This window comes from Trifolium pratense, linkage group LG3 (assembly GCF_020283565.1).
Source record: "Trifolium pratense cultivar HEN17-A07 linkage group LG3, ARS_RC_1.1, whole genome shotgun sequence".
Classification (NCBI taxonomy): domain Eukaryota; kingdom Viridiplantae; phylum Streptophyta; class Magnoliopsida; order Fabales; family Fabaceae; genus Trifolium; species Trifolium pratense.
In genome coordinates this window covers 26,182,968-26,206,474 of record NC_060061.1, presented here as the reverse complement: position 1 = coordinate 26,206,474, position 23,507 = coordinate 26,182,968, and the positions used below count along the sequence as shown (strand labels likewise).

The window sequence follows — 23,507 nt, the reverse complement described above, 5'->3', positions numbered from 1 at the left end:
TTACTTTCTTTCCTAGTTGTGTGTTCATGTTGACTCGAAGGAAAAGTATTACTGTATCTCTCTATATACTGGTCTAATATTGTTTTAGCCAAAATTTGCCAAAGGGGGAGATTGTTGGGTTTTTGTATATTGGCTACATTTTGCAAAAACATATTTTAGCCAAGTGTTGAGACAAATGTGCTGACCCCAAGTGTTGTGACAAATGTTGGTACACTTTGGAACAACACCTGACTCTGTATCTGCGCGCGCCAGCTGGAGGTTATTATTTTCTACTCAATCTTTTGAAGATCTGTTTGAAGAATTGTTTCAAGGTTTCTTACAGAGGAAGGCGCACGTGTTTAATGTGTTTCATGAGGCAGCCAAACCCTAGTTTTATTTTCCAAAGGAATTATATTTTTGGAAAATATATTTTTGCGGTTCAAAAATATAACTATTGTTTTCAAAAATATATCACTGCTGCCGCAATTCTAGAAGCCCTAATTTTGTCTTGAAGCCCAAGTCATTCTACTACTATAAATACGAAGGCAAGCATATGGTTTCAAGCATCTAAAATCGTGTTCTTACAAAGCGTGTGTTTTAGGGATTTTAGAGTGTTAATTGTGAGCCTTTCTTGTGTCTTAGTGATGCAAGCTTAGGACCTGAGTTTATTGAGTTGTATGTGTGAACTTCTCCTAAGCTTTGAAGTACGGAGATTGTTCTATTGTGTTGTGTGGTTTACTCGCAAGCTTTTAAGCAAGAGTGAATCCTAGTTTCTTAGGAGTGTGTCTCCACCTGTTGTGATTGTTGAATTGAATAGCAACGCTGTCTGTGTTGCTAAGGTGGGAATTGGGACGGGGTCTCATATTTAGGAGTTCCTAGGTAGAAGTGTCATTGGGTAGTGATTAAGTGAGAAGTTGTAAACGGGTGAGTTTAGCTTCGAAGTAATACTGCTGATAGTGGACTTCATTCATGGATTGGTATCCCCCAGAGTAGGCTTTAGGCTGAACTGGGTTAACAACTCTCGTGTGTTATTTACTTTACTGTTTGTATTGTTTTATGTTATTTGCTCTGTTTATAGACAAGTGTTGGCGCACCGGTAACAACATCTGTCTACAACAGACAAGTGTTGATACACCTTGATCAACACCTGTCCACTGTGTGCCAGGAATTTCATTCATCATTAAGATTTAACAAAACCTTAATATTCTTCATTTATACTTCATACATGATTAACAATCAATTAACGATTAGCAATGAGCATTATAAGCATCAACATGCATCAACAATCATGTAAGAATACCATTATCATGAAGAATAAGACACTGATTTGAAACTACATGCAAAGGAAGATAGCAGATGAAAATTTGTGAACATTTTCGCCTGGGGCGAAACATTTTCGCCTGGGGCGGAAAAATTCCTGAAGTACTGGTTTGCTCACTGATCAATTTTCGCCTGGGGCGAAACATTTTCGCCTGGGGCGAAATAACTGCAGAATGAACTGGTTGCTCACTGATCACATTTTCGCTTGGGGCGAAACATATTTCGCCTGGGGCGAAATTCTGGCGTTTTCTACACCAATGACCCAAAAATCCCATTTTTCATGTTATAAATCCCAAAAGAGTTTGTATTCAAGCTTAACAAACATAGATAAACACAAAAGGACAGTTCATTTCTCAGATCTACGTCATAAACATCGAAAAAGTAAAGATTGACACTTTTTCATCAAAAACTCTCAAGAACACAAAGTTCTTGAGTTTAATCTGTTAGAAAACTCGTTTTTAACCATTATTTTCGTTCATTAATCATGTTAAAAGCATGTTAAACATATCAAGAACCTTAGAAACGATTTTCATCAAGAAAATCCATTTCAAGCTAAAATGAAAATGGGGTGGAGGAAGTTCGGGTGAGGAGAAATCGACATTCTCCCCTTCCTCGGGTCACCCACGATTAAGGAAACTACTCTCATACCTGGATTCGAAGAAAACTCGACGAAGATCTCGAATCTCTAGCTTTTCTTCTTGCCCTAGCTCCTAAGCTCTCCTCTCTTCAACTCAAGAACACAAGAACTATGAGAAAAATGAAATGTTTCTCCCTTGCTTCATGGCCATATGGCGCCACCTCACACACACAAGGCCCATTGGGCCTCAAGCCCATTTGGCTTGGCCCAATAACACGATAACTCTCACTATCGCTTAATAACTAAAGTACTCGATAAATAACTCTAGTTATTAACTTAATTAAAATGCCACGTTAAATAAAATATTTTAACACATTAAAATTAATAATTTGAAAATTGGGTCGTTACAACTCTACCCTCCTTAAAGAATTTTTGCCCTCGAAAATTACCTGGAAATAACTCTGGATACGAACTCATCATCTTGCTCTCCAATTCCCAAGTCGCATTCTCACCAGCGGGTCCTCCCCATACTACCTTCACCGAGGTGATATCCTTGTTTCTCAACCTCTTCACTTCTCTACCTTCAATCCTCAAAGGCACAGTCTCGACCGTTAAGTCATCCCTCACTTGAACATCATCTGACTCAATCACATGTGACGGGTCTCTTACATACTTCCTCAATTGTGACACGTGAAACACATCGTGCAAATTCGCCAATGATGGCGGTAAAGCAATCCTATACGCCACCTTCCCCACTCTTTTCAAAATCTGATAAGGACCAATAAACTTCGACGTCAACTTCCTCGACTTCAAAGCACGTCCAATTCCGGTAGTCGATGTAACTCTTAAGAAAACATGATCACCTTCTTGAAATTCAATGTCTTTCCTCCACTTGTCATGATAACTCTTTTGACGACTCTGAGACGTTTTCATCTTCTCTCGAATCATTCTAATCTTTTCCGTAGTCTCTTGCACAATCTCCGGACCAAGAATCACACTCTCTCCGGATTCAAACCAACAAAGCGGTGTTCTACACCTCCTCCCATACAAAGCCTCAAAAGGTGCCATTCCAATACTCGAATGAAAACTATTGTTGTACGTGAACTCGATCAACGGCAAACACGAATCCCAACTTACTCCTTGCTCCAAAACACAAGCTCTCAACAAATCTTCCAAAGATTGTATTGTCCTTTCCGATTGGCCATCCGTTTGAGGATGATAAGCCGAACTCAACCTCAACTTAGTCCCTAAAGCCTCTTGTAAACTTTCCCAAAATCTCGAAGTAAACCTCGGATCTCGATCCGAAACAATACTCGACGGAATACCATGCAACTTGACAATTTGCTCCACATAAATCTCGGCCAACTTAGGCACCAAGGTACCTTTCTTAATAGCAATAAAATGCGCACACTTCGTTAAACGATCTACTACCACCCAAATCACTTCATAAACATTAGTAGTCTTGGGTAAACCTCCTACAAAATCCATCGCAATACTATCCCACTTCCATTCCGGGATAAACAAAGGTTGCAATAAACCAGACGGTTTCTGATGTTCAATCTTCGACTTCTGACAAACTAGGCAAGCATAAACAAACTCAGAAATTTGCCTCTTCATTCCTGGCCACCAAAACAACTTCTTCAAGTCTTGATACATCTTGGTTACTCCCGGGTGAATACTCATTCCGCTCCTAAGACCTTCTTCCAAAATCATCTTCTTCATTTCGGGCACATCGGGCACGCACACTCTTCCATGAAACCTTATAACTCCATTCTCGTCAACTTTGAAATTAGCTTCTTTTCCTTCCTCAACTACTAGTGCCAACTTCTCCATTAACTTCTTATCCGTCTTTTGACATTCTTTGATATTCTCTAGAAAAGGATTCGTCAACTTCAACATTCCCAATTTCACACTCTTAGGAGTCACTTCACACACTAGACTCAAGTCTCTGAACTCTTCAATCAACTCCAACTCCTTCACCATTAGTGATGACATGTGCAACGATTTCCTACTCAACGCATCGGCCACCACATTAGCTTTTCCGGGGTGATAACTCAAATCAAAGTCATAATCCTTCAAAAATTCGAGCCATCTTCTTTGTCTCATATTCAACTCCTTCTGATCGAATAGATACTTCAAACTCTTGTGATCACTAAAGACTTCAAACTTCGATCCATACAAATAATGCCTCCACACCTTTAATGAAAACACAACTACGGCTAATTCAAGATCGTGTGTCGGATAGTTCCTCTCGTGAACCTTCAATTGTCTTGACGCATACGCTACAACTTGACCTTTTTGCATAAGCACACCTCCTAGTCCCATCTTCGAAGCATCACAATACACGACGAAAGATTCCTTAGCATCCGGCAAAATCAACACAGGCGCGGTAGTCAACCTCTTCTTAAGCTCTTGAAAACTTTCTTCACACTTCACATCCCAAACAAACGCTTGATCCTTCCGAGTCAACTGCGTCAAAGGCAAAGCCAACTTCAAAAATCCCTCGATGAATCTTCTATAATAACCAGCCAATCCAAGAAAACTTCTTATCTCAGAAACAGACTCCGGCGTTCCCCATTGTAATACGGCATCAACTTTCGCTGGGTCAACCGCTATTCCTCCACTTGAAATCACATGACCAAGAAAACTTACTTCTTTCAACCAAAATTCGCACTTCGACAATTTGGCATACAACTTCTTCTCTTTCAAAATTTGCAAAACAATCCGCAAATGCTCCTTATGTTCCTCTTCGGACTTTGAGTAAACCAAAATATCATCGATGAATACCACAACAAACTTGTCCAAGAATGAATGAAAAATCCTATTCATGTACTCCATAAAAACACCAGGTGCATTGGTCACACCAAAAGGCATCACCGAATATTCGTAATGACCATACCTCGTCCTAAAAGCAGTCTTTGGTATATCTTCCGTTTTCACTCTAATCTGATGGTATCCGGATCTCAAATCGATTTTACTAAACACGCAAGCTCCAACCAATTGATCCATCAAATCATCTATCCTCGGAAGTGGATATTTATTCTTGATCGTCACTTTGTTCAATTGTCGGTAGTCGATACACAACCTCATACTCCCTTCCTTCTTCTTTACTAACAGCACAGGTGCACCCCACGGCGATACACTAGGTCGAATAAACTTCTTCTCAAGTAGTTCCTCTAGTTGTTTCTTCAACTCATTCAACTCTGACGCTGACATTCTATACGGCGCCATAGATATCGGACTAGTACCAGGTACCAAATCGATCGTAAACTCTACTTCTCTTTTCGGCGGTACATCTGACACGTCTTCCGGAAATACATCGGGAAATTCACAAACAACTGGTAACTCTTCCACCTTAACTTCACCTTCCATCTTCAAGGATGCAAACAACGCGTACACCTCTACAGGTTCCTTCAACGATTCTACTACTTCCTTCTTACTCATCAAATGCAAACTCTCCTCCGGTTTAGGAAACACAACAGTCTTCTCGCAACAATTGATATGGACTCGATTAAATATCAACCAGTTCATACCAAAGATAACATCTATTCCACTAAGTTGGATACACACTAGGTCCATTCCAAAGTGTCTACCAAACACGGTTACGGGACAGTCACGACATACGAGACGGGTAGTTACAGAACCATTAGCAGGAGTTTCTATTTCCATACGACCAGACATTTCAGACACGGGTATACTAAGACGCTTCATGCAATCAATGGATATAAAAGAATGTGTTGCTCCCGTATCAATAATCGCAATTAAAGGAGTGTTATAGATGAAACACGTACCTCTAATGAGATTATCTCCCTGATCCGCATCATCTCCACTCAAGGCAAACACCTTTCCCATAGTCTTCTTCGGCTTCTTGCACATAGGACTCTTGTGACCCTCTTCGCCACAATTGAAACAAGTCACTTTCACTTGACAAACATCCGACTTATGTCCTAGCCTCCCACAGTTGAAACACTTGTCCACTTTCTTTGGGCACTCAAAAGACTTATGACCCAACTCACCACACTTGTAGCATTGCCCACCACCTCTCTTCTTTCCACCACTAGTCTCAACAACCTTCTTCCCCTTGTCACCCTAAGGCTTCCCACGGTCTTGACCTTTTCCTCTTTTGTCACTCATGGCCTTGTAGTAGTTAGTCTTGGCCTGTCCATCATCATCACAAATACGGCACTTATCCACCAAAGTTGCAAAGTCTCGGATTTGAGAAAATCCGATAAGATGCTTGATGTCCGGGCGCAACCCACTTTCAAACTTGACGCACTAGTCATTCTCAGCTTCCACGGTGTTGTAGTGTGGACTAAACGCACATAGCTCCTCAAACTTCACGGAATACTCCGCTACAGACATGTTCCCTTGCTTGAGCTCCATGAACTCCACCACTTTCTTGTTCCTAATATCAGCCGGAAAGTACTTCCTCAAGAACTCTCCCTTGAACATCTCCCAAGTGATTACCACACCACCAATTCCCATCCTCAGCTTAGCATTCTTCCACCACTTGTTAGCTTCTTCACGAAGTACATAAGTACCCAAGGTTAGCTTACTCTCCTCGGTACACCTCATAGCCTCAAAGACAATCTCAACTTCCTCTATCCACTTGACAGCAGCTTCCGCAGCATAGCCTCCAGTGAAAAGCTTCGGATTATGCTTCATGAACCTCTCTAACCTCATCTCATCTTCCCTCCCGGGTTGATGATCTCTAGCCACGATGTTGGTCAAAGTAGCTATCGCATCTGCCATCTGATTGTGACCTCTTCCAGCCATGATCCTGAACAACCAATCAATTCCAAGAACAGACTTAGAAAGGTAATATCAACAGTGTTATCTCTACACAAGTTGAATATATAGGCAACTAATCCTAATTGGTTCCACATGAACCGACCTTGCTCTGATACCACTATTGTAACACCCAAACCCCTTAACGTGAATTTATTAAATATAAATAAATAAAACACTTAAGAAAATCTAGGCGTCACATGTTAATAAAACAAAAACCACGGCATAATTAAATCATGCTAGCACAGCGGAATTAAAAGCGAATAATTATCATAATGTATATCATACAATGATCATAATTGTTCACACAATATCCCTAGGCTCTAGGCCATATCAACAAAGGATATTATGTTTACAACCCAAAAGATAGGATTAGCAAAGTTAAATATGCCATCACGGGCTTAGATACAAATCAAGCGAATATCCCATCACGGTATTACACCTAATCGGAGCAACTCTATACAACCCGTCAAAAGAGATATACAAATATATCTAAAGGAGTAGTCTAAGCTAAACTCCTCACCAAAAAGCGCTATACTAAGCACGAGCAACTCCTCTAATTCCGAGCAGGATCCTCAACCTGAGTATCTGAACCCCCAACGGTCCAGCACATAACACAAAGCATGAGAGTTAGATCACATAATCAAAATATAAGTGTAAGTAAAAGGTACTTAAACACTCCTTCAACAACAACAAGCATATTCATAATTTATAAACATGCATCACTATTAACTACTCAATTACAAGTTCTAAACATGTATAATCAAGTACCAAATAATCAATCTACAATTCATTACACTTAGCCAAATTATATGTCACATATCACTTATCAAGTAATGCACACATATAACCTAATGCAACTCTAATGCTTCAACTTCATGAATGTTAATCCTAGACATTACTAATGCATGTGGTACCATCTTCTTTATTATAGTATCTCACCTCTAATATCCTTCTTTATCGGATAAATATAATCCGATATACTTCTTTATTGGAATATCCAATATCCTATTTAATTCATGAATGCATGTATATGTTTTTCATGAATTCACTCACAGTTATATAGCATAAAGCTCTTCATTTACTATGTGGAACACTATCCAACATACTTCATCATTAAGATTTAACAAAACCTTAATATTCTTCATTTATACTTCATACATGATTAACAATCAATTAACGATTAGCAATGAGCATTATAAGCATCAACATGCATCAACAATCATGTAAGAATACCATTATCATGAAGAATAAGACACTAATTTGAAACTACATGCAAAGGAAGATAGCAGATGAAAATTTGTGAAATCTGCAACATTTTCGCCTGGGGCGGAAAAATTCCTGAAGTACTGGTTTGCTCACTGATCAATTTTCGCCTGGGGCGAAACATTTTCGCCTGGGGCGAAATAACTGCAGAATGAACTGGTTGCTCACTGATCACATTTTCGCTTGGGGCGAAACATATTTCGCCTGGGGCGAAATTCTGGCGTTTTCTACACCAATGACCCAAAAATCCCATTTTTCATGTTATAAATCCCAAAAGAGTTTGTATTCAAGCTTAACAAACATAGATAAACACAAAAGGACAGTTCATTTCTCAGATCTACGTCATAAACATCGAAAAAGTAAAGATTGACACTTTTTCATCAAAAACTCTCAAGAACACAAAGTTCTTGAGTTTAATCTGTTAGAAAACTCGTTTTTAACCATTATTTTCGTTCATTAATCATGTTAAAAGCATGTTAAACATATCAAGAACCTTAGAAACGATTTTCATCAAGAAAATCCATTTCAAGCTAAAACGAAAATGGGGTGGAGGAAGTTCGGGTGAGGAGAAATCGACATTCTCCCCTTCCTCGGGTCACCCACGATTAAGGAAACTACTCTCATACCTGGATTCGAAGAAAACTCGACGAAGATCTCGAATCTCTAGCTTTTCTTCTTGCCCTAGCTCCTAAGCTCTCCTCTCTTCAACTCAAGAACACAAGAACTATGAGAAAAATGAAATGTTTCTCCCTTGCTTCATGGCCATATGGCGCCACCTCACACACACAAGGCCCATTGGGCCTCAAGCCCAATTGGCTTGGCCCAATAACACGAAAACTCTCACTATCGCTTAATAACTAAAGTACTCGATAAATAACTCTAGTTATTAACTTAATTAAAATGCCACGTTAAATAAAATAATTTAACACATTAAAATTAATAATTTGAAAATTGGGTCGTTACAAGCACACCAACATGACATTTTATTTTTTTGCATATTTGAAGTATTACTATTTGTTATTATTATTGAAAAGATTTTTTATTTTTAGATATAATTAATCAGTTAAAAGTGAATACTCTGATACCTAACTTGCATTGTTCAGTAAAAAAAAACTTACATTGTTGACTATCGATTTTACGACAAAATTTAATATTATGTAATTTTTTTTAGCAAAATATTTTTATGTTTGTTTATATTTAAAAAAAATTATGTTTTAATTAAATTTTGCCTATAGGGTAGTGATACCCAACAATGTAAGTCGGGTATCAAAGAATTTATCATATTCAAAATATTAAAATTATAATATTGAAAAATAAATTATAATCTTATAACTAAAGTTATTATACTATTTAATTCTCTTTAAATGCTTACTCATGTAAGTTGTCATATATTTATATAATTATTTATAAACTAATTTTTTTTATCAATTATAAAAAAAATCATATTACTTATTATTTTATCTTTTTAACATACTATTCATTTATTATAATTTTTAACAAAATCAAACCTTTTGTCAATTTTTTTTTTGTAAAAATAGCTTCTAAAATAAAAAAAGTTAATTGAAATTACCACAAACAACTTTAACTTTATTTTTAAAGTTCTTATTTTTTAACTTTAATTTAAAAGTAACTTTTATGATTAAAAAAGTCAGGTCAAACGGTACCTTAGCAGGAGTTATTGGACTAACATCAACATTAAGTTTGTAAAACTCGACCTTACGAGAATCATAACCATTTGTCAAAAATTTCATTTTGAGAATCATAAAATGGGAGGAAGTACTCTGGTCAGCTCAGAATGTGATCAAAACAAGAGTCTTAGAATGAAGGATAAGGGATTCCCAATTTTCATCTATAATAGGATTTACTGCAATATCCGATAAAATAAAGAGTTAAATTTTTTTTTTTACAAAATTATATATTTTAAAATTTTTTTATATTAAATTTTAATAACAATTTTATTCTTCAATAATATTGCAGTTTTTAAAAATAGTCAACTTCAATAAACTATTCTTCAATAATATGGTGAATTAAAATAATATATATGGCACGACTCCTTCGCTCATGAATTTCAATGAAAACGTCTGTACTTGCCTTCCAAAGTGTGGGTTAATTTTAATATTGCTTATTTTAAAAACGTTGCATAAAAAATCTAGATGAGAGAGAGAGAGAGAGGTAGAGAGAGAAACAATCACGCCGCCTCTAGGGCAAGCTTAGAGCGGCGATTCCGGTCACCGCCTTCACCGAGAGTAAGGCACAAACGGGGGGTTGTTCGGTGGATAGCGAGGAGTGGCTTGAGGTGAGTCGACGACGGAGGAGAGAGCCGCGACAGACTGATAGACGACATGACAGACGGTGCGATTCTAGAAACCACCAAGACAGAGCGGTCGGTCGATCCCGTTTTCATTCTTCACACGATCGGCATCGAAGTTGGAGCCCAGACGATCGCGATCATGATCTTGTAGGTCGAAACAGGAACAGAGCACGGTACAACATGGAGTTTGATCGTGAAACTCGCCGGCGAGGAAATGGGTACCATTCACGGTCTAATTCAGGCTATCGTTATGATTGCTTTTCTTCTGGTTATGGTCTTAATACACAGGAACATCGCAAGCGATCTGCATCGGCTTGTCCTCGGCGAAGGAAGGAATCCCTAACGTGCAGGTTTGCGACGCGACGGGAGGATGGTCGGGAGTTCTGCAGTGGACGTTGTTGTGATCAAGGACGGGTGTGCAAGGGAGATGTTGCTGCTGGACGTTTGCAGAGGAAGGAGGAAGAAGTTGTGGTGGTTGCTGCACTTGATGGTTGTACGCAGAAGAAGGAGAAAGAAGATGTGGTGGTTAATGGCTTAGTTAAGGAGCAGTGCAATAGTGATTTTGGTGGAAAATTGACCACTCACGTCCAACGGTATGTTTCGTTTTACTTCACAAATTTTCCGCCGTTGCTTTCGAATTTTTTTCTTAGAAAGGGTTTTGAGGTATGCGGTATTTTGGAGGATGTGTATGTTGCTAAAAAGAAGAATAAGTATGGAGAACCCTATGGTTTTGTAAGATTTTCCAATGTTAAAAATGTGCCTAAATTGACAAAAGCCTTAAATGATGTCTGGTTTGGAAACTATCGGGTCCGAGCTAGTGTGGCTTTATTTGATCGTTATAACTCTGGGGAGGTCGGTGGTCATGATTTTATCAAGGATGGTAAACCAAAGCGTGTGGATCAAATCCCGACAAAGAATGGTTCCAAAGTGCTAAGGCAGCCTGCTGTGATGAAAGGCAATGAGGGCATAATGGTTGAGCAAAAGATACCTCGCGAGAAGGAGGACTCTGGCCATTTGGATAGTGTGCACGTGGGAGATATAGTTGTCAAGGTAGGGGCTGGACAGAAACGAGTTGCTCGAAAAGATGCTCGAAAGAAAGGGGGGAATGAAAAGCATCGAGGAGGTGAAGCCTAAAGAAGTCGCTCAAGTAAATGAGCGCGGTGTTTTTTTAAGCAAGTATCGATCAGTGCCAGATGACGTGGAATGGGTTAAAAAGGGGCTGGTGGCAACAGTCCTAAATGGAGAGGCCATTCCTGTGGTGCAAAATAGATTAACAGACGCAGGCTTTGGTGATTTGATACTTATCCCCATGGGGGCTGACAAAGTTTTTGTCAGGAGTTCGGAGGGGGAGGATGCTTGGTTGATTGTGAATGGCGCAAAGGAGTTTTTCCAACTTGTTTTCTCGCATTGGTTACGATGGGACCAAGATGTGACGCCTTACCGGAGAGGGGCGTGGGTTCGCCTGTATGGTGTACCGTTGAATGCGTGGAATATAAACTTCTTTAAGTTATGTGTCCTTGACTGTGGAAGCTACTTACGCACGGATAAGTGTTCTGTAGATAAAGATAGATTGGATTTTGCTCGGGTTCTTGTTGCCACGTCTGAGTTAGGTATTATTAAAAGTGTGGTGACTGTCCTGGTGGACGGCGCCCAGGTAAAAATCCAGGTGGTAGAGGAATGGGGGTATGATTTGGGAGAGGACACTTGTCTTTTTGAGGAAGAGAGCGTGAATGAAGGTAACTGTTCCGAGTTTGGAGAGGGGCCGGTTGATATGGAAGTCCGCCGTAATGTTGACGTTTTGGTTGAGAGTCTTGGGGAGGGGCTGGGGAATGATGATTGCGACGATCCTCGAGTTTAGGGGGATGCTGAGTTGGAAGAGAAGAATGAGGTTAGTCTGGCCGCCGAGAAAGTTGTTGAGGAGGAGGTTGAACGAGTAGCGGACAGCGTTAACTATGCAGGGAACTGTGTGGAGTCTCCTTTAAGGCTTTCTAGTTCTCCTAAAGCGGGCACCATATTTGGACGTGAAGAACACTCTACGCTCCATCGCAAGAGATCTGAATCTTGTCCTCCAAAAGCGGGCCGCTCTATTCACTCGGGGCCTTGGAGTTTGGAATGGTTACATGATCACAATTTTGGGGACGCTGGGGTTATTTTTTCGGCACGTAAGAGACTGTCCTCGAGGGATCTTAGTGGAGTGAGGAAGCAGAAAGGCAGTCAAATTGACTCTAGGAGAAGGAAAGAGAGAGGGTTGCTTAGTCATCCACTCCATAGTATCAAAAAGGTGGCTAGAATGCCAAGGAAGGATCGTAGAGAGGTTCTAAAAGTTTTAAAGAAGAATGTGCGACACCGTCGGGGTGGGGATGAGGTGAATCGTTCCTGTTCTATGAGTCGTCGGAATTCTTCTGAGGAGCCTTCTTCATCGCTCTCTGTAAACAATGATTGGCAGAATTGGGTGGCTATGCAAGGTTCTAAACAAATGGCAGTGGATGATGTGTGGGGGATAGGAAAATCTATTGGGGTAAAGTTCAATGGAGATAATGTGAATATGTTTCGTGTTTTATCTAGGGCAGGAAAAGGTAAGAAGACGGCATCAGGCTCGAGATTAGGGGGGGAGCACATCATGAATCGGAGTGCTAGGTCTGCATTATTTTTGGTTAAGTGAGGGGGGAGTGTGTTTGATGAAGATTATTTCTTGGAATATTAGAGGCTTGGGTGGGTTTGAAAAGAGGAAGGAAGTGCGTAAGTTGGTGGGGGACCAGAAACCTTTCATTCTCTGTCTCCAGGAGACTAAAGTATCATACTGCGATGTTTTTATGTGTTCGACACTCTGGAGCAGCTCGCAACATGCATTTTCTTATCGGCCTTCAGATGGGGCATCGGGGGGTTTGCTAACGTTATGAGATACTTCTGAGGTGGAGGTGTGGACGTCTGAGACGAGCAACCATGTTTTGTGGTGTCGGGGTAGGTTTGTTAAATCTGGAGATGAGTTTTTGTTGGCCAATGTCTATGCGCCATGTGATGATGGTGCTAAGCAAGAGCTTTGGGATTCTTTATCGGCTCGGATTCTTTTGACGGGGAGAGAGAGGGTTTGTATTTGCGGTGATTTTAATGCAGTTAGACAACCTGAGGAGAGACGCTCCTCTAGAGGGAGTCAACGTAGTGTGGATATTGCTCCTTTTAATCATTTTATTGACGAGAATAATCTTATTGATCTTCCTCTCATTGGTCGCAAATTTACGTGGTTTAAAGGGGATGACCTCGTGATGAGTCGTTTAGATAGGTTTTTGTTCTCTGAGGATTGGTGCTTGACTTGGCCAAATTGCAAGCAGGTGGCTAATTTGCGAGGGCTTTCTGATCACTGCCCTCTAGTTCTCTCTACAAGTGAGGAAGATTGGGGACCTCGTCCTTCAAGGATGCTTAAATGTTGGACAGATGTTCCTGGTTACAACTCTTTTGTTAAAGAGAAATGGAATTCATTCCATGTCGATGGATGGGGTGGGTTTGTGCTTAAGGAGAAGCTTAAGATGATAAAGGCAGCTTTGAAAGGTTGGCATCAAGCTCACGTCCAGAACTTGCCTAGCAGAATTGAATCTTTGAAAGAGCGTTTGTTGGTTTTAGACCAGAAGGGGGAGGAGGAAGAGTTGACGGAAGTAGAGTTATCTGAGCTTCATGGGGTCACTGCTGGTATTCACTCGATGTCTCGTTTGCATGCTAGTATAAGTTGGCAACAGTCGCGATCGTTGTGGCTCAAGGAGGGTGATGCTAATACTAAGTACTTCCATTCAGTCTTGGCGGGACGTAGACGACGGAATGCTATCTCGGTAATCCAAGTGGGTGGGGTTACCTTGGAGGGGGTGAATCCGATCAGGCAGGCTGTGTTCTCGCATTTTGCGTCTCACTTTAAGAATTCAAATATGGAAAGACCCGGTGTGGATAATCTGCAGTTTAAGAGGTTGAACCATGTTGAGTGTAGTAGCCTTATCAAACATTTTACGGAAGCAGAGGTGAAATCAGCAGTGTGGGACTGTGATAGTTTTAAAAGTCCTGGGCCTGATGGGATTAACTTTGGTTTCTTTAAGGATTTTTGGACTGAGCTGAGGGGAGATGTCATGCGTTTTATTTCAGATTTTCATCGGAATGGAAAACTGACAAAAGGTATTAATTCTACTTTTATTGCGTTGATCCCAAAGGTTGATAGCCCCCAACGGCTGAATGATTTTTGACCGATTTCGTTAGTTGGTAGTATTTATAAAATTTTGGCGAAGGTACTTGCGAATCGGCTACGTCTTGTTATTGGTAGTGTCATATCGGAGTCTCAAACGGCGTTCGTTAAGGATAGGCAGATCCTGGATGGAATTCTTATAGCTAATGAGGTTGTGGATGAGGCTCGGAAGTCTAAGAAGGAACTTATGCTTTTCAAGGTGGATTTTGAGAAAGCCTATGATTCGGTGGATTGGAGTTATTTGGACAAGGTTATGGAGAGTATGTCGTTTCCTACTTTGTGGAGGAAGTGGATTAAGGAATGTGTGGGTACGGCTACGGCATCTATTCTGGTCAATGGTAGTCCAACTGATGATTTCCCTCTTGAGAGAGGCCTTAGACAAGAAGATCCGTTGTCTCCTTTTCTTTTCCTCTTGGCTGCGGAGGGGTTAAATGTGCTGATGGAGGCTATGGTAGAGCGTAATTTATTTGTGGGATATAGTTTAGGGGAGTCGGATCCTATTTCAGTGTCGCACTTGCAGTTTGCTGATGACACTCTGCTAATGGGGGCGAAGAGTTGGGCTAATGTACGGGCTCTGAGAGCGTTACTAGTGTTATTTGAGACTATGTCAGATTTAAAGGTCAATTTTAACAAAAGTATGCTTGTTGGGGTGAATATTCCTGAATCTTGGTTAGGCGAAGCCGCGTCTGCTTTATGTTGTAAAGTGGGAAAAATTCCTTTTCTTTACCTGGGCCTTCCTATTGGAGGTGATTCGCGGCGTTTGGGCTTTTGGAAATCGGTGTTGGAATGTTTAAAGAATAGATTATCTGGGTGGACGAGTCGTTTTCTTTCCTTTGGTGGTCGTCTGGTTTTGATTAAGTCTGTCCTGACATCTCTACCTGTCTATGCTTTCTCCTTCTTCAAAGCTCCTTCACGTATCATTTCCTCTATTGAATCTCTTTTAATTAAATTTTTTTTGAAGGGGGGGGGGGGGGGGGGGGGGGTGTGAGGATGTTAGGAAAACAGCTTGGGTGAATTGGAAAACTATTTGTTTACGGAAAGAGTATGGAGGTTTGGGGGTGCGGCAGTTGAGGGAGTTTAATTTGGCACTGTTAGGTAAATGGTGTTGGAGGATGTTAGTGGATCGAGAGGGGTTGTGGTTTCGTGTGTTGGCAGCGCGTTATGGGGTGGAACGAGGGAGATTGAGAGATGGAGGGCGGCGAGGGTCTATGTGGTGGCGAGAGATAGTGAGCATTCGGGATGGGGTTGGAGAGTCAGAGGGAGGTTGGTTCGGGGAGCAGGTTGTTAGGATAGTGGGGGATGGTTCAGATACTCTTTTCTGGACTGATCCCTGGGTGGATGAGACTCCTTTATGTGAGCGATTTGGCCGTCTGTTTGCTTTATCAGAGACCAAATTGCGTATGGTGGCTGAGATGTTTTCGATGGGGTGGGGGATGGATGGGGCGGCTTGGGTTTGGCGGAGGCAGTTGAGGGCGTGGGAGGAGGACATGTTGAGGGAGTGTCAGTTTTTGCTTGCTAACATTTCTTTACAGGCACAGTATTCAGATAGGTGGCGGGTGGCAGCCAGATCCTGACACAGGCTACACTGTTCGAGGAGTTTACCAGCTTTTGACTACTCGTGATTCGGTTACTTTGGATGAGGCAGATCATCTTATCTGGCATCCTCAGGTTCCTTTGAAGGTATCTATCTTTGCGTGGCGTCTACTTCGTGATAGGTTACCTACAAAGTCAAATCTGGTTATTCGAGGCATCTTATCTTCTTCGGCACAGGTGTGCGTAGCTGGTTGTGGGGAGGCAGAGTCGGCTCACCATTTATTCATCTCTTGCAGTTTCTTTGGTTCACTTTGGGCTTTGGTGTGTATGTGGATTGACATTTCTTTGACAGATTCCAGTACTATTCGGGACCACTTCGTTCACTTCATATCATCATTAGGTGGATCTCGGGCACGTCGGTCTTTTTTGCAGCTTATATGGCTTGTCAGCGTATGGGTCATATGGACGGAAAGAAACCACAGATTGTATAGAGGCTCAACTAGAACTTCTCTTCAGTTATTGGACAAGATCAAGTTATTTTCGTATAGGTGGTTGAAGTCGAAGAATGTTACTTTGGCTTTAAACTACCATAGCTGGTGGTCTAGTCCTCTGTTATGTTTGGGCTTTGTATGATTTTGATCTTTTTATTTTCTTTTCTGTCTCTTTGTAAACTCTGGTAGCTCATCTAGGCACACCTTGTGCTGAGGTGACTATTTTTAGTTTAATATATATCTCATTTTAGCTTCTTCAAAAAAAAAATATTGCTTATTTTAACACAAATAAATTATTAAAATAAAATACTCCTACATAAGAAAACCAATTAATTCATTCACAGGAAGAATCTCCCACAAACTGGATAGTGTGGTTTCCGTCAGAAACAAAAATAGGTCAAGCTGCAGACTATTAAAAAAATCCTTGAGCCTACTAGATCGGTTTCTGCATAATATTTTCAATACTATTATTATTTATATATTAAAATTTGTATATTAATTTTTTTTTGTAGTTTGAGTTTATTGATCTACATTAGTTTTTCACACACAAATATATATATATATATATATATATATATATATATATATATATATATATATATATATATATATATATATAGAGAGAGAGAGAGAGAGAGAGAGAGAGAGAGGATATATAGGTTTTTTCTAACATGAACAAGTGGTTCATGTAGGGCATCATGCACAAGTCTCGAATAATATTATAACGAATACGAATTTTACAAAATCGATCGTTTGATTGAAAGATTATATCATATATAGATCATCCGTAGAAATTTTTAGAATAATTGAAAATCATTTGATATGTTATTGAGATCCATTAAAATTAGCGGTTTATGAGTTTTATTAAATACAGTTAATTTTCAAGTGGGAAAAAAACACATGACTTTCAAACCTTTTGATCCGTACAATGATCCGACGTTACTCATGAAGCATTGTTCCGGTTCACTTTTTCTGAAAATCCATAGTGAGGAGTGCTAGCAACACACTCTTTAACAAACGCACTCTAACACGCTCTCTTCTATTGGTTAAAATTTATATGGGTCCCATAAAAGTTATATGGGTCCATATTTTTTTATGAGACCCATATGAATTTCAACCAATAAAAGAGAGTGTGTTGAAATGTGTTTGTTAAAGAGTGTGTTACTAGCATTATTCAATCAGGAGAAGTTATTATACATAAGTGTAATCCTTATGCATGGTACATAAGTCAATAACATCCATTAGATTGAGCATCCACATGTAATAATCCTAGCCAATCTCAACTCACACACTCACACCTAATCTCACACCCCCCAAATTTCTCACGTACCCCCCAAATTACTCGCGCACCCCCAAATTTCTCGTGCACCCCCCAAATTTCTCATGCACCCCAATTTCTCGCGCACCCCCAAATTTCTAGCGCACCCCCCAAAATTTTTCACGCACCCCCAGATGACTTGTGCGCCCAATTTTTTTTTAACCCCCCATATTTCAAGCCTAAACCATTTTGCTGTGGGAATGGTTTCAAAAATATACACTCCAAAACCATTAAGTGCATAAGATGGTTTTGAAGTACAACCTATAATTAGAATCATAATTGTTTTTTTTTTGTACAATTATAATCATTATTTAAAACCAGTTAAATGGTTTCAGATAGTTATACACTAAAACCATTTGTATTGTAAAATGGTTTTATGTGTGTTTTTATGGTTTCAAAAATTCTGGAAACCATTATGCTGGTTAAATGGTTTCAGATAGTTATACACTGAAACCATTTGTATTGTAAAATGGTTTTATGTGTGTTTTTATTGTTTTAAAAATTCTGGAAACCATTATGTTGGTTAAATGGTTTCAGATAGTTATACACTGAAACCATTTGTATTGTAAAATGGTTTTATGTGTGTTTATATGGTTTTAAAAATTCTGGAAACCATTATGTTGGTTAAATGGTTTCAAATCACAATTATTGTTTGTATTCTAATTATAGGGTTGTACTCTAAAACCATCTTATACACTTAATGATTTTGGAGTGCATATCTCTGAAACCATTCCCACAACAAAATGGTTTAGGCTAGAAATGTGGAGGGGACCAAAAAAATAAAATTGGGGGGCAAAAGTCATATTAGGGGTGTGCGAGAAATTTTGGGGGTGCATGAGAAATTTGGGGGTGCATGAGAAATTTGGAGGTGCACAAGTAATGTGGGGGGTGCATGAAAAATTTGGGGGTGTGCTAGTAATTTGGGGGGTGCACAAGTAATTTGGGGGGTGCACTAAGTAACTTATGCATGGTGCATAAGGATAGCTTATGTATAATAACCAATCCCTACTCAATCCATAGTTTTTTGTCAATTTAAAATAGCAGGGCACGTGGCTAGACCTCAAGCATTGGATTTATCAAATGGCTCTAAATTCTCCAAAGTTAGGTGACATTCCCGCGCTAACGTTAGACAATACGAATCCGTGATATCAGCTGGCATATTCTGGACCACTTGATCGATCCAACGGTGCAAAAATAGGGAAAGTTACATGCTTTTCCCCGTGCACAAGAAAGGGTTCTACCGTGGTTTTATCTGACAGAGCAACTTCAAATTCAGAATCACAACGCCGGCGGATTCCTCACCAGCGGTGACTCTTCCCTCTCTTACTCTCATCTGTATTTTTGTTTCCTCGAGTTTTTAGGTTTGTAATAATTTCCCATCCAAAGACATACACTGTGATGTTATAGCTAACATGCAGTATCATTCAATTGAAATTCATAACTTATTATAACATGTTCCATTTCCTTTCTTCTTTATTAGTGTTGATTAATTTGTTTTTATTATTCTAATATATGTTAGTTAGTTTTCATCAAATCTTAGTTAGGGTTGGGTTAGTCCGGTGGTATTGGTTTGGGACCTCGGAGTGTGCTTCCTCCTTAAGGTCAGGTTCGATTCTCTTGGTCCCAATTTTGGGTGGGTTAATTTAGCTTCTTCAAAACAAAAAAAAAACAAAAAAAAGAAATCTCAGTTAGTAATGTTATGCTATTTGAAACCACTTTGAGTAATGTATATCACATGATGTCTTCATATTCGGAATATTTGATTTGACTCATGTATGTATGATGGATATTTTGAAGTGTTTTTTGCTTCATGGTGAAGTGGTAATGATAATGATATTCATCCGTTGTTCATTGCACAGGTTTTGTGGTCATTTCAATTCAACTAGCCTTGTTTATTATTTTTGGTTTGTGCTTCAACAATGGCTGATGAGTTGGGAAAAACAGTCTCAAATGATGCTTTAAACTCAAAAGAAGCTGAGAAGCCTCAGATTCAGCCCATAAGTTTGCCCACTGTTGAGGAAATTCGTGGCCAAGACATTTGGAATAATTGCGCTGTGCGCAGTGTTGTTAGTGGTGTCATGGGTATGCTCATTGAACTCTCCCTTTATTTCGTTTTTCCATATATTTGCTAGCATCTTATTTTACCTCTTATAAATTGTATTAAAAGTTAAAACTAATCTGCTCCAAATATTTGTGTAAGTTTGGTGTTTCTTTTCAAGGATTTCAAATGATGTACTAAGTCATCTGAAACTAGCTTTACTTAATATTAATTTAAAAATTAAGTGTCAATGAATGAGACTTGAAGAAAGCTAAGATATTGTATTTTTAGGCACGTCACATTTGAGAAATTTGTCTACCAATTATAAATTTTGATGGTTTGATTTTGTTTAATCTGTTAAACAACCTCAGTTTGAACACCGGGCATGATAAAATAAATTATCCGGCATTATATATTATCAGATGTTTTTCTGTGTGATCCATGTATTTGATTGATTTTATCTAGTAGGAGAATGCTTTGGTGATTGTTCTTGTAACGTCAGTTTGAACAAATCAATACAATGATACCAACAAAAATCCTTACCCCTCGAAACATATAAGTTTCTAGTGAACGCATTTTGCAAAATAAAACGAATGGATCTGGAAATTTCTTATTGTACAAATGTCAACATAGCCAAATTACTGTGAAATATCAAATGTCATTGAAGAATAATTTCAGCTTTAGAGACATTGCAAGATGTTGAGGTATGTATTGTAAAATAATTGTTTGTTGGGATTCATGTGATAAATTTCAGGAGGTGGTCTCGGCATCTTCATGGGATTGTTTCTTGGAGCACTGGACAACCCACTAATGCAGGAGGAAATGACTGGCAAACAACAGCTTATATTTCAAGCAAAGCAGATGGGGCGAAGGAGTTGGAGTTCAGCCAAAGCATTTGCTGTTATGGGTTTAGTATTCTCAGCTGCCGAGTGTGTTGTTGAAAAGGTCTAATGGATTTGGGAATGAAAATATATATTTACATCAAGCATGTGAGTTTAATTCTTCTTCCTATCATCTGTGTTCTTTTGTTTTCAGGCCCGAGCTAAACATGACATCGGAAATACTGCTGTTGCTGGATGTGCTACTGGAGGTGCTATATCAGCTAAAGGTAACCCTCTTTTTCATTCATTTTCTGTCATTTATTGTGTTTTTGTCTCTCATTACCTGTATTTAAGAAATGAGGGGCAGACATGGCCTGACATGCCTCCCATAAGAAAAGAAAACCAATGCCAAATGACCAGAAGTGACTAGCCTAATAATTGCTTCTTCTTGGGTGCTAAGGATTCGGTAATTGATAGCCATTGAAACTAAATTTTAGCTAAATGGTAGAATATACCTTTTGTTGTTGTGAGCTTATATACTCTAGTCCTGTAATTCTGTTTGGTAAAATGATTAACTTCAAGCAAGACCAAGTTTATGCTATATGCTGTCTTTCACCAGAGTCTAATCCAGATTTTACTTAGGATTAGAAGGAGAGTCAAGATAGAAAAGTACCTCCAGATCACTACAAACACTTAATTAAACTTAAATTCAAAGTCCATAATAAAGTCATACATACGCAATCACAAGTTACAAATTAACAAGTTAAGCTAGAGCATTAACAAGTGCAACTTAGGAAACTCCAAATATACAAATACAAAGCACCAAATTTTTAGCAAGCGGCAAGACATAAACACCAAAATTAAGTTGTCAAATTTTTTAGATATCTAATCTAGACAATCTTTCAAGTTAAAATGACTGATCCCACCAATCTTATAAGTAAGATTGTCGATCCCACAGAATCCTACCAGATTGCAATTCTGCCTATTATTTGGATCGTCCAAGTTGTCAAGGATCTTATGAGCAAGATTGCGATTTTGACTATATTGGCAAATAATTTTAACGTATTATTACAACCCTAGTCTTTCTCAAATTGTTTTAAGTGTGTTGTCATGGTGTGGGGGTTTCTTTGTATGGTTTTTGGTGTCTGGGATGGTTAGAAATTTAGAAAGAAGAATATTTATAGGAGTGACTTAGGTGGGTGCGAAGGTGGATTTTGTTTCTTTTAGGAGATGGGGTTGAGCACTTATGGGATAAAATGTATGGCAAAAAAGGTTGCAATTCGACATCATTGTCTTTGTTGTGCATACTCAAGGAGATGGGGTTGAGCACTTATGGGATAAGTGAGTAATGGTGATGGGATGCATGCACACATACTCATGAGCTGGGCCTGCTTGCATTTAGAAGAGGGAATGCTACTTAACACTTTAACTGAGCCAAGCTTGAAGCTACATATACCGTTAGTGTATTCTCAATAGGGTCTCCTTACTGAGGTGTTACTAAAAGCCTTAATGTAGTGCCCTAATATTAAGAGCCAACAAACCACTGAAACGGTAGTGCCTTACACAAGGAACTGCTTCTCTAATTCTTCATCGAGTGCGGTACAAAGGGAGTTTGGTGCGGATGGAGAGCACAAAGTGGTGTTCATCAAGTGTCTAGAGGTTTACTATATTTGTGGTGGCTTAGCAACATTTATCTTCATGTATTTCACCCAAAACAGAAGGTTATTGGTAGAAATATTTTGTTTATCCCTTTTCAAAGTTGTTTTCTATTTAAATATAAGTTAGTGCTGTTGATGAAAAGTTGTTTTCTATTTAAATATAAGTTAGTGCTGTTGACGAAAATTGAAAACCAAAAATCAGAATACGCAATTGTAGCTGCGAGTTTTCATAGGGTTCTGATAGTGGTCCAATATGGAAGCAGTGCTGGATTTAGGTCTTGTTGGTTTATTCATCTCTTTCCTCGTTCTTGAAGAAATTTGTGCATTGTAGGCTGTTAAATTGAAAAAGCAAATTGATTTAAAAAAGAGAAAAGAAACAATTATCAGGCCGGATAAACCGAGAATTGAAACCCTTAATGCTCCTTGATATTTCTGCTCTCTCCCTGTGTTTTGCAATGACATTTGTTAATGTTTTCCAATGTTTTTGTGTGGTTGTAGGTGGTCCAAAAGCTGCATGTATGGGTTGCGCTGGCTTTGCAGCATTCTCTGTCGTGATAGAGAAGTTTTTGGAGAGGCATCAATAAGAGAAGCATTCTTCAATCATAGTTTGAGTTCTTGATAAAAATACTTTACCCATAATGATAAAGGGGCATGATAGGGAGAAACATGAATTGCCGTATTAATCACATCTATAATTTATTTGTATACAATGTCATTGATGGGTGCATTCTCCGAACTTGGGAAAGCTCTTTGTAATGACATGATTTAGTATTGGAAAATGCTTAGTATTAAGAAAACCCGAGGAGCAATAATTGTGATTGACTCTTTCAAGTGTTTAGCACTGGCGCTTAGTAGTATTAGTTAATTTAAATAGTTTTTTCTTTGTAATTCATTCTTATTTTTTATGGTGCAAATTCACCCGTTAGATCTATTTAAGTGAAACAGTGATAGGCTATGCTAACAAAGAAATGCTCTCATTTCCAATCTAATTATGCTTCCATAATCCGTTTATAACTCGAGAACATGGAACTCTTTTTGCTTACTATATTTACGTTGGATTTGTTGTATTCAAGTGTTTGTTTCACATGGTTTAGTTAACAAAATTTATCATCTTGGTCTTTTAATAAAAGGCATGGGAAATTGGAATGAAGGGGCAGTGAAATTTGTGTTCTTCCCTCCTTAATT

The 23,507-nt window shown here is 39.0% G+C and overlaps 1 protein-coding gene across 6 annotated transcripts; it reads left to right on the top strand.

Annotated features, from left to right (window-relative positions):
• The first annotated feature begins 19,017 nt into the window (after positions 1–19,017).
• Positions 19,018–23,160, top strand: LOC123914100 (mitochondrial import inner membrane translocase subunit TIM22-4-like). Of its 6 annotated transcripts, none has more exons than XM_045965100.1 (6): positions 19,057–19,166; positions 19,346–19,406; positions 19,665–19,887; positions 20,598–20,788; positions 20,879–20,951; positions 22,821–23,160. In XM_045965100.1, the coding sequence occupies exons 3-6, from the start codon at positions 19,725–19,727 to the stop codon at positions 22,904–22,906; spliced, it is 513 nt and encodes a 170-aa protein (XP_045821056.1). In that variant the 5' UTR covers positions 19,057–19,166; positions 19,346–19,406; positions 19,665–19,724; the 3' UTR covers positions 22,907–23,160. The 6 variants fall into 6 exon arrangements, with proteins under 6 accessions (XP_045821055.1, XP_045821054.1, XP_045821056.1 ...); XM_045965103.1 differs by having other exon boundaries at positions 19,346–19,411; XM_045965102.1 differs by having other exon boundaries at positions 19,063–19,166; positions 19,325–19,406.
• The last annotated feature ends 347 nt before the right edge of the window (positions 23,161–23,507 follow it).

Coding starts and splice junctions, on each gene's coding strand:
- LOC123914100 (XM_045965099.1), top strand. CDS start 19,725: ATGGCTGATGAGTTGGGAAAAACAGTCTCAAATGATGCTTTAAACTCA. Junction 20,789..20,878: donor CCGAGTGTGTTGTTGAAAAG/GTCTAATGGATT, acceptor TTTTGTTTTCAG/GCCCGAGCTAAACATGACAT. Junction 20,952..22,820: donor AGGTGCTATATCAGCTAAAG/GTAACCCTCTTT, acceptor GTGTGGTTGTAG/GTGGTCCAAAAGCTGCATGT.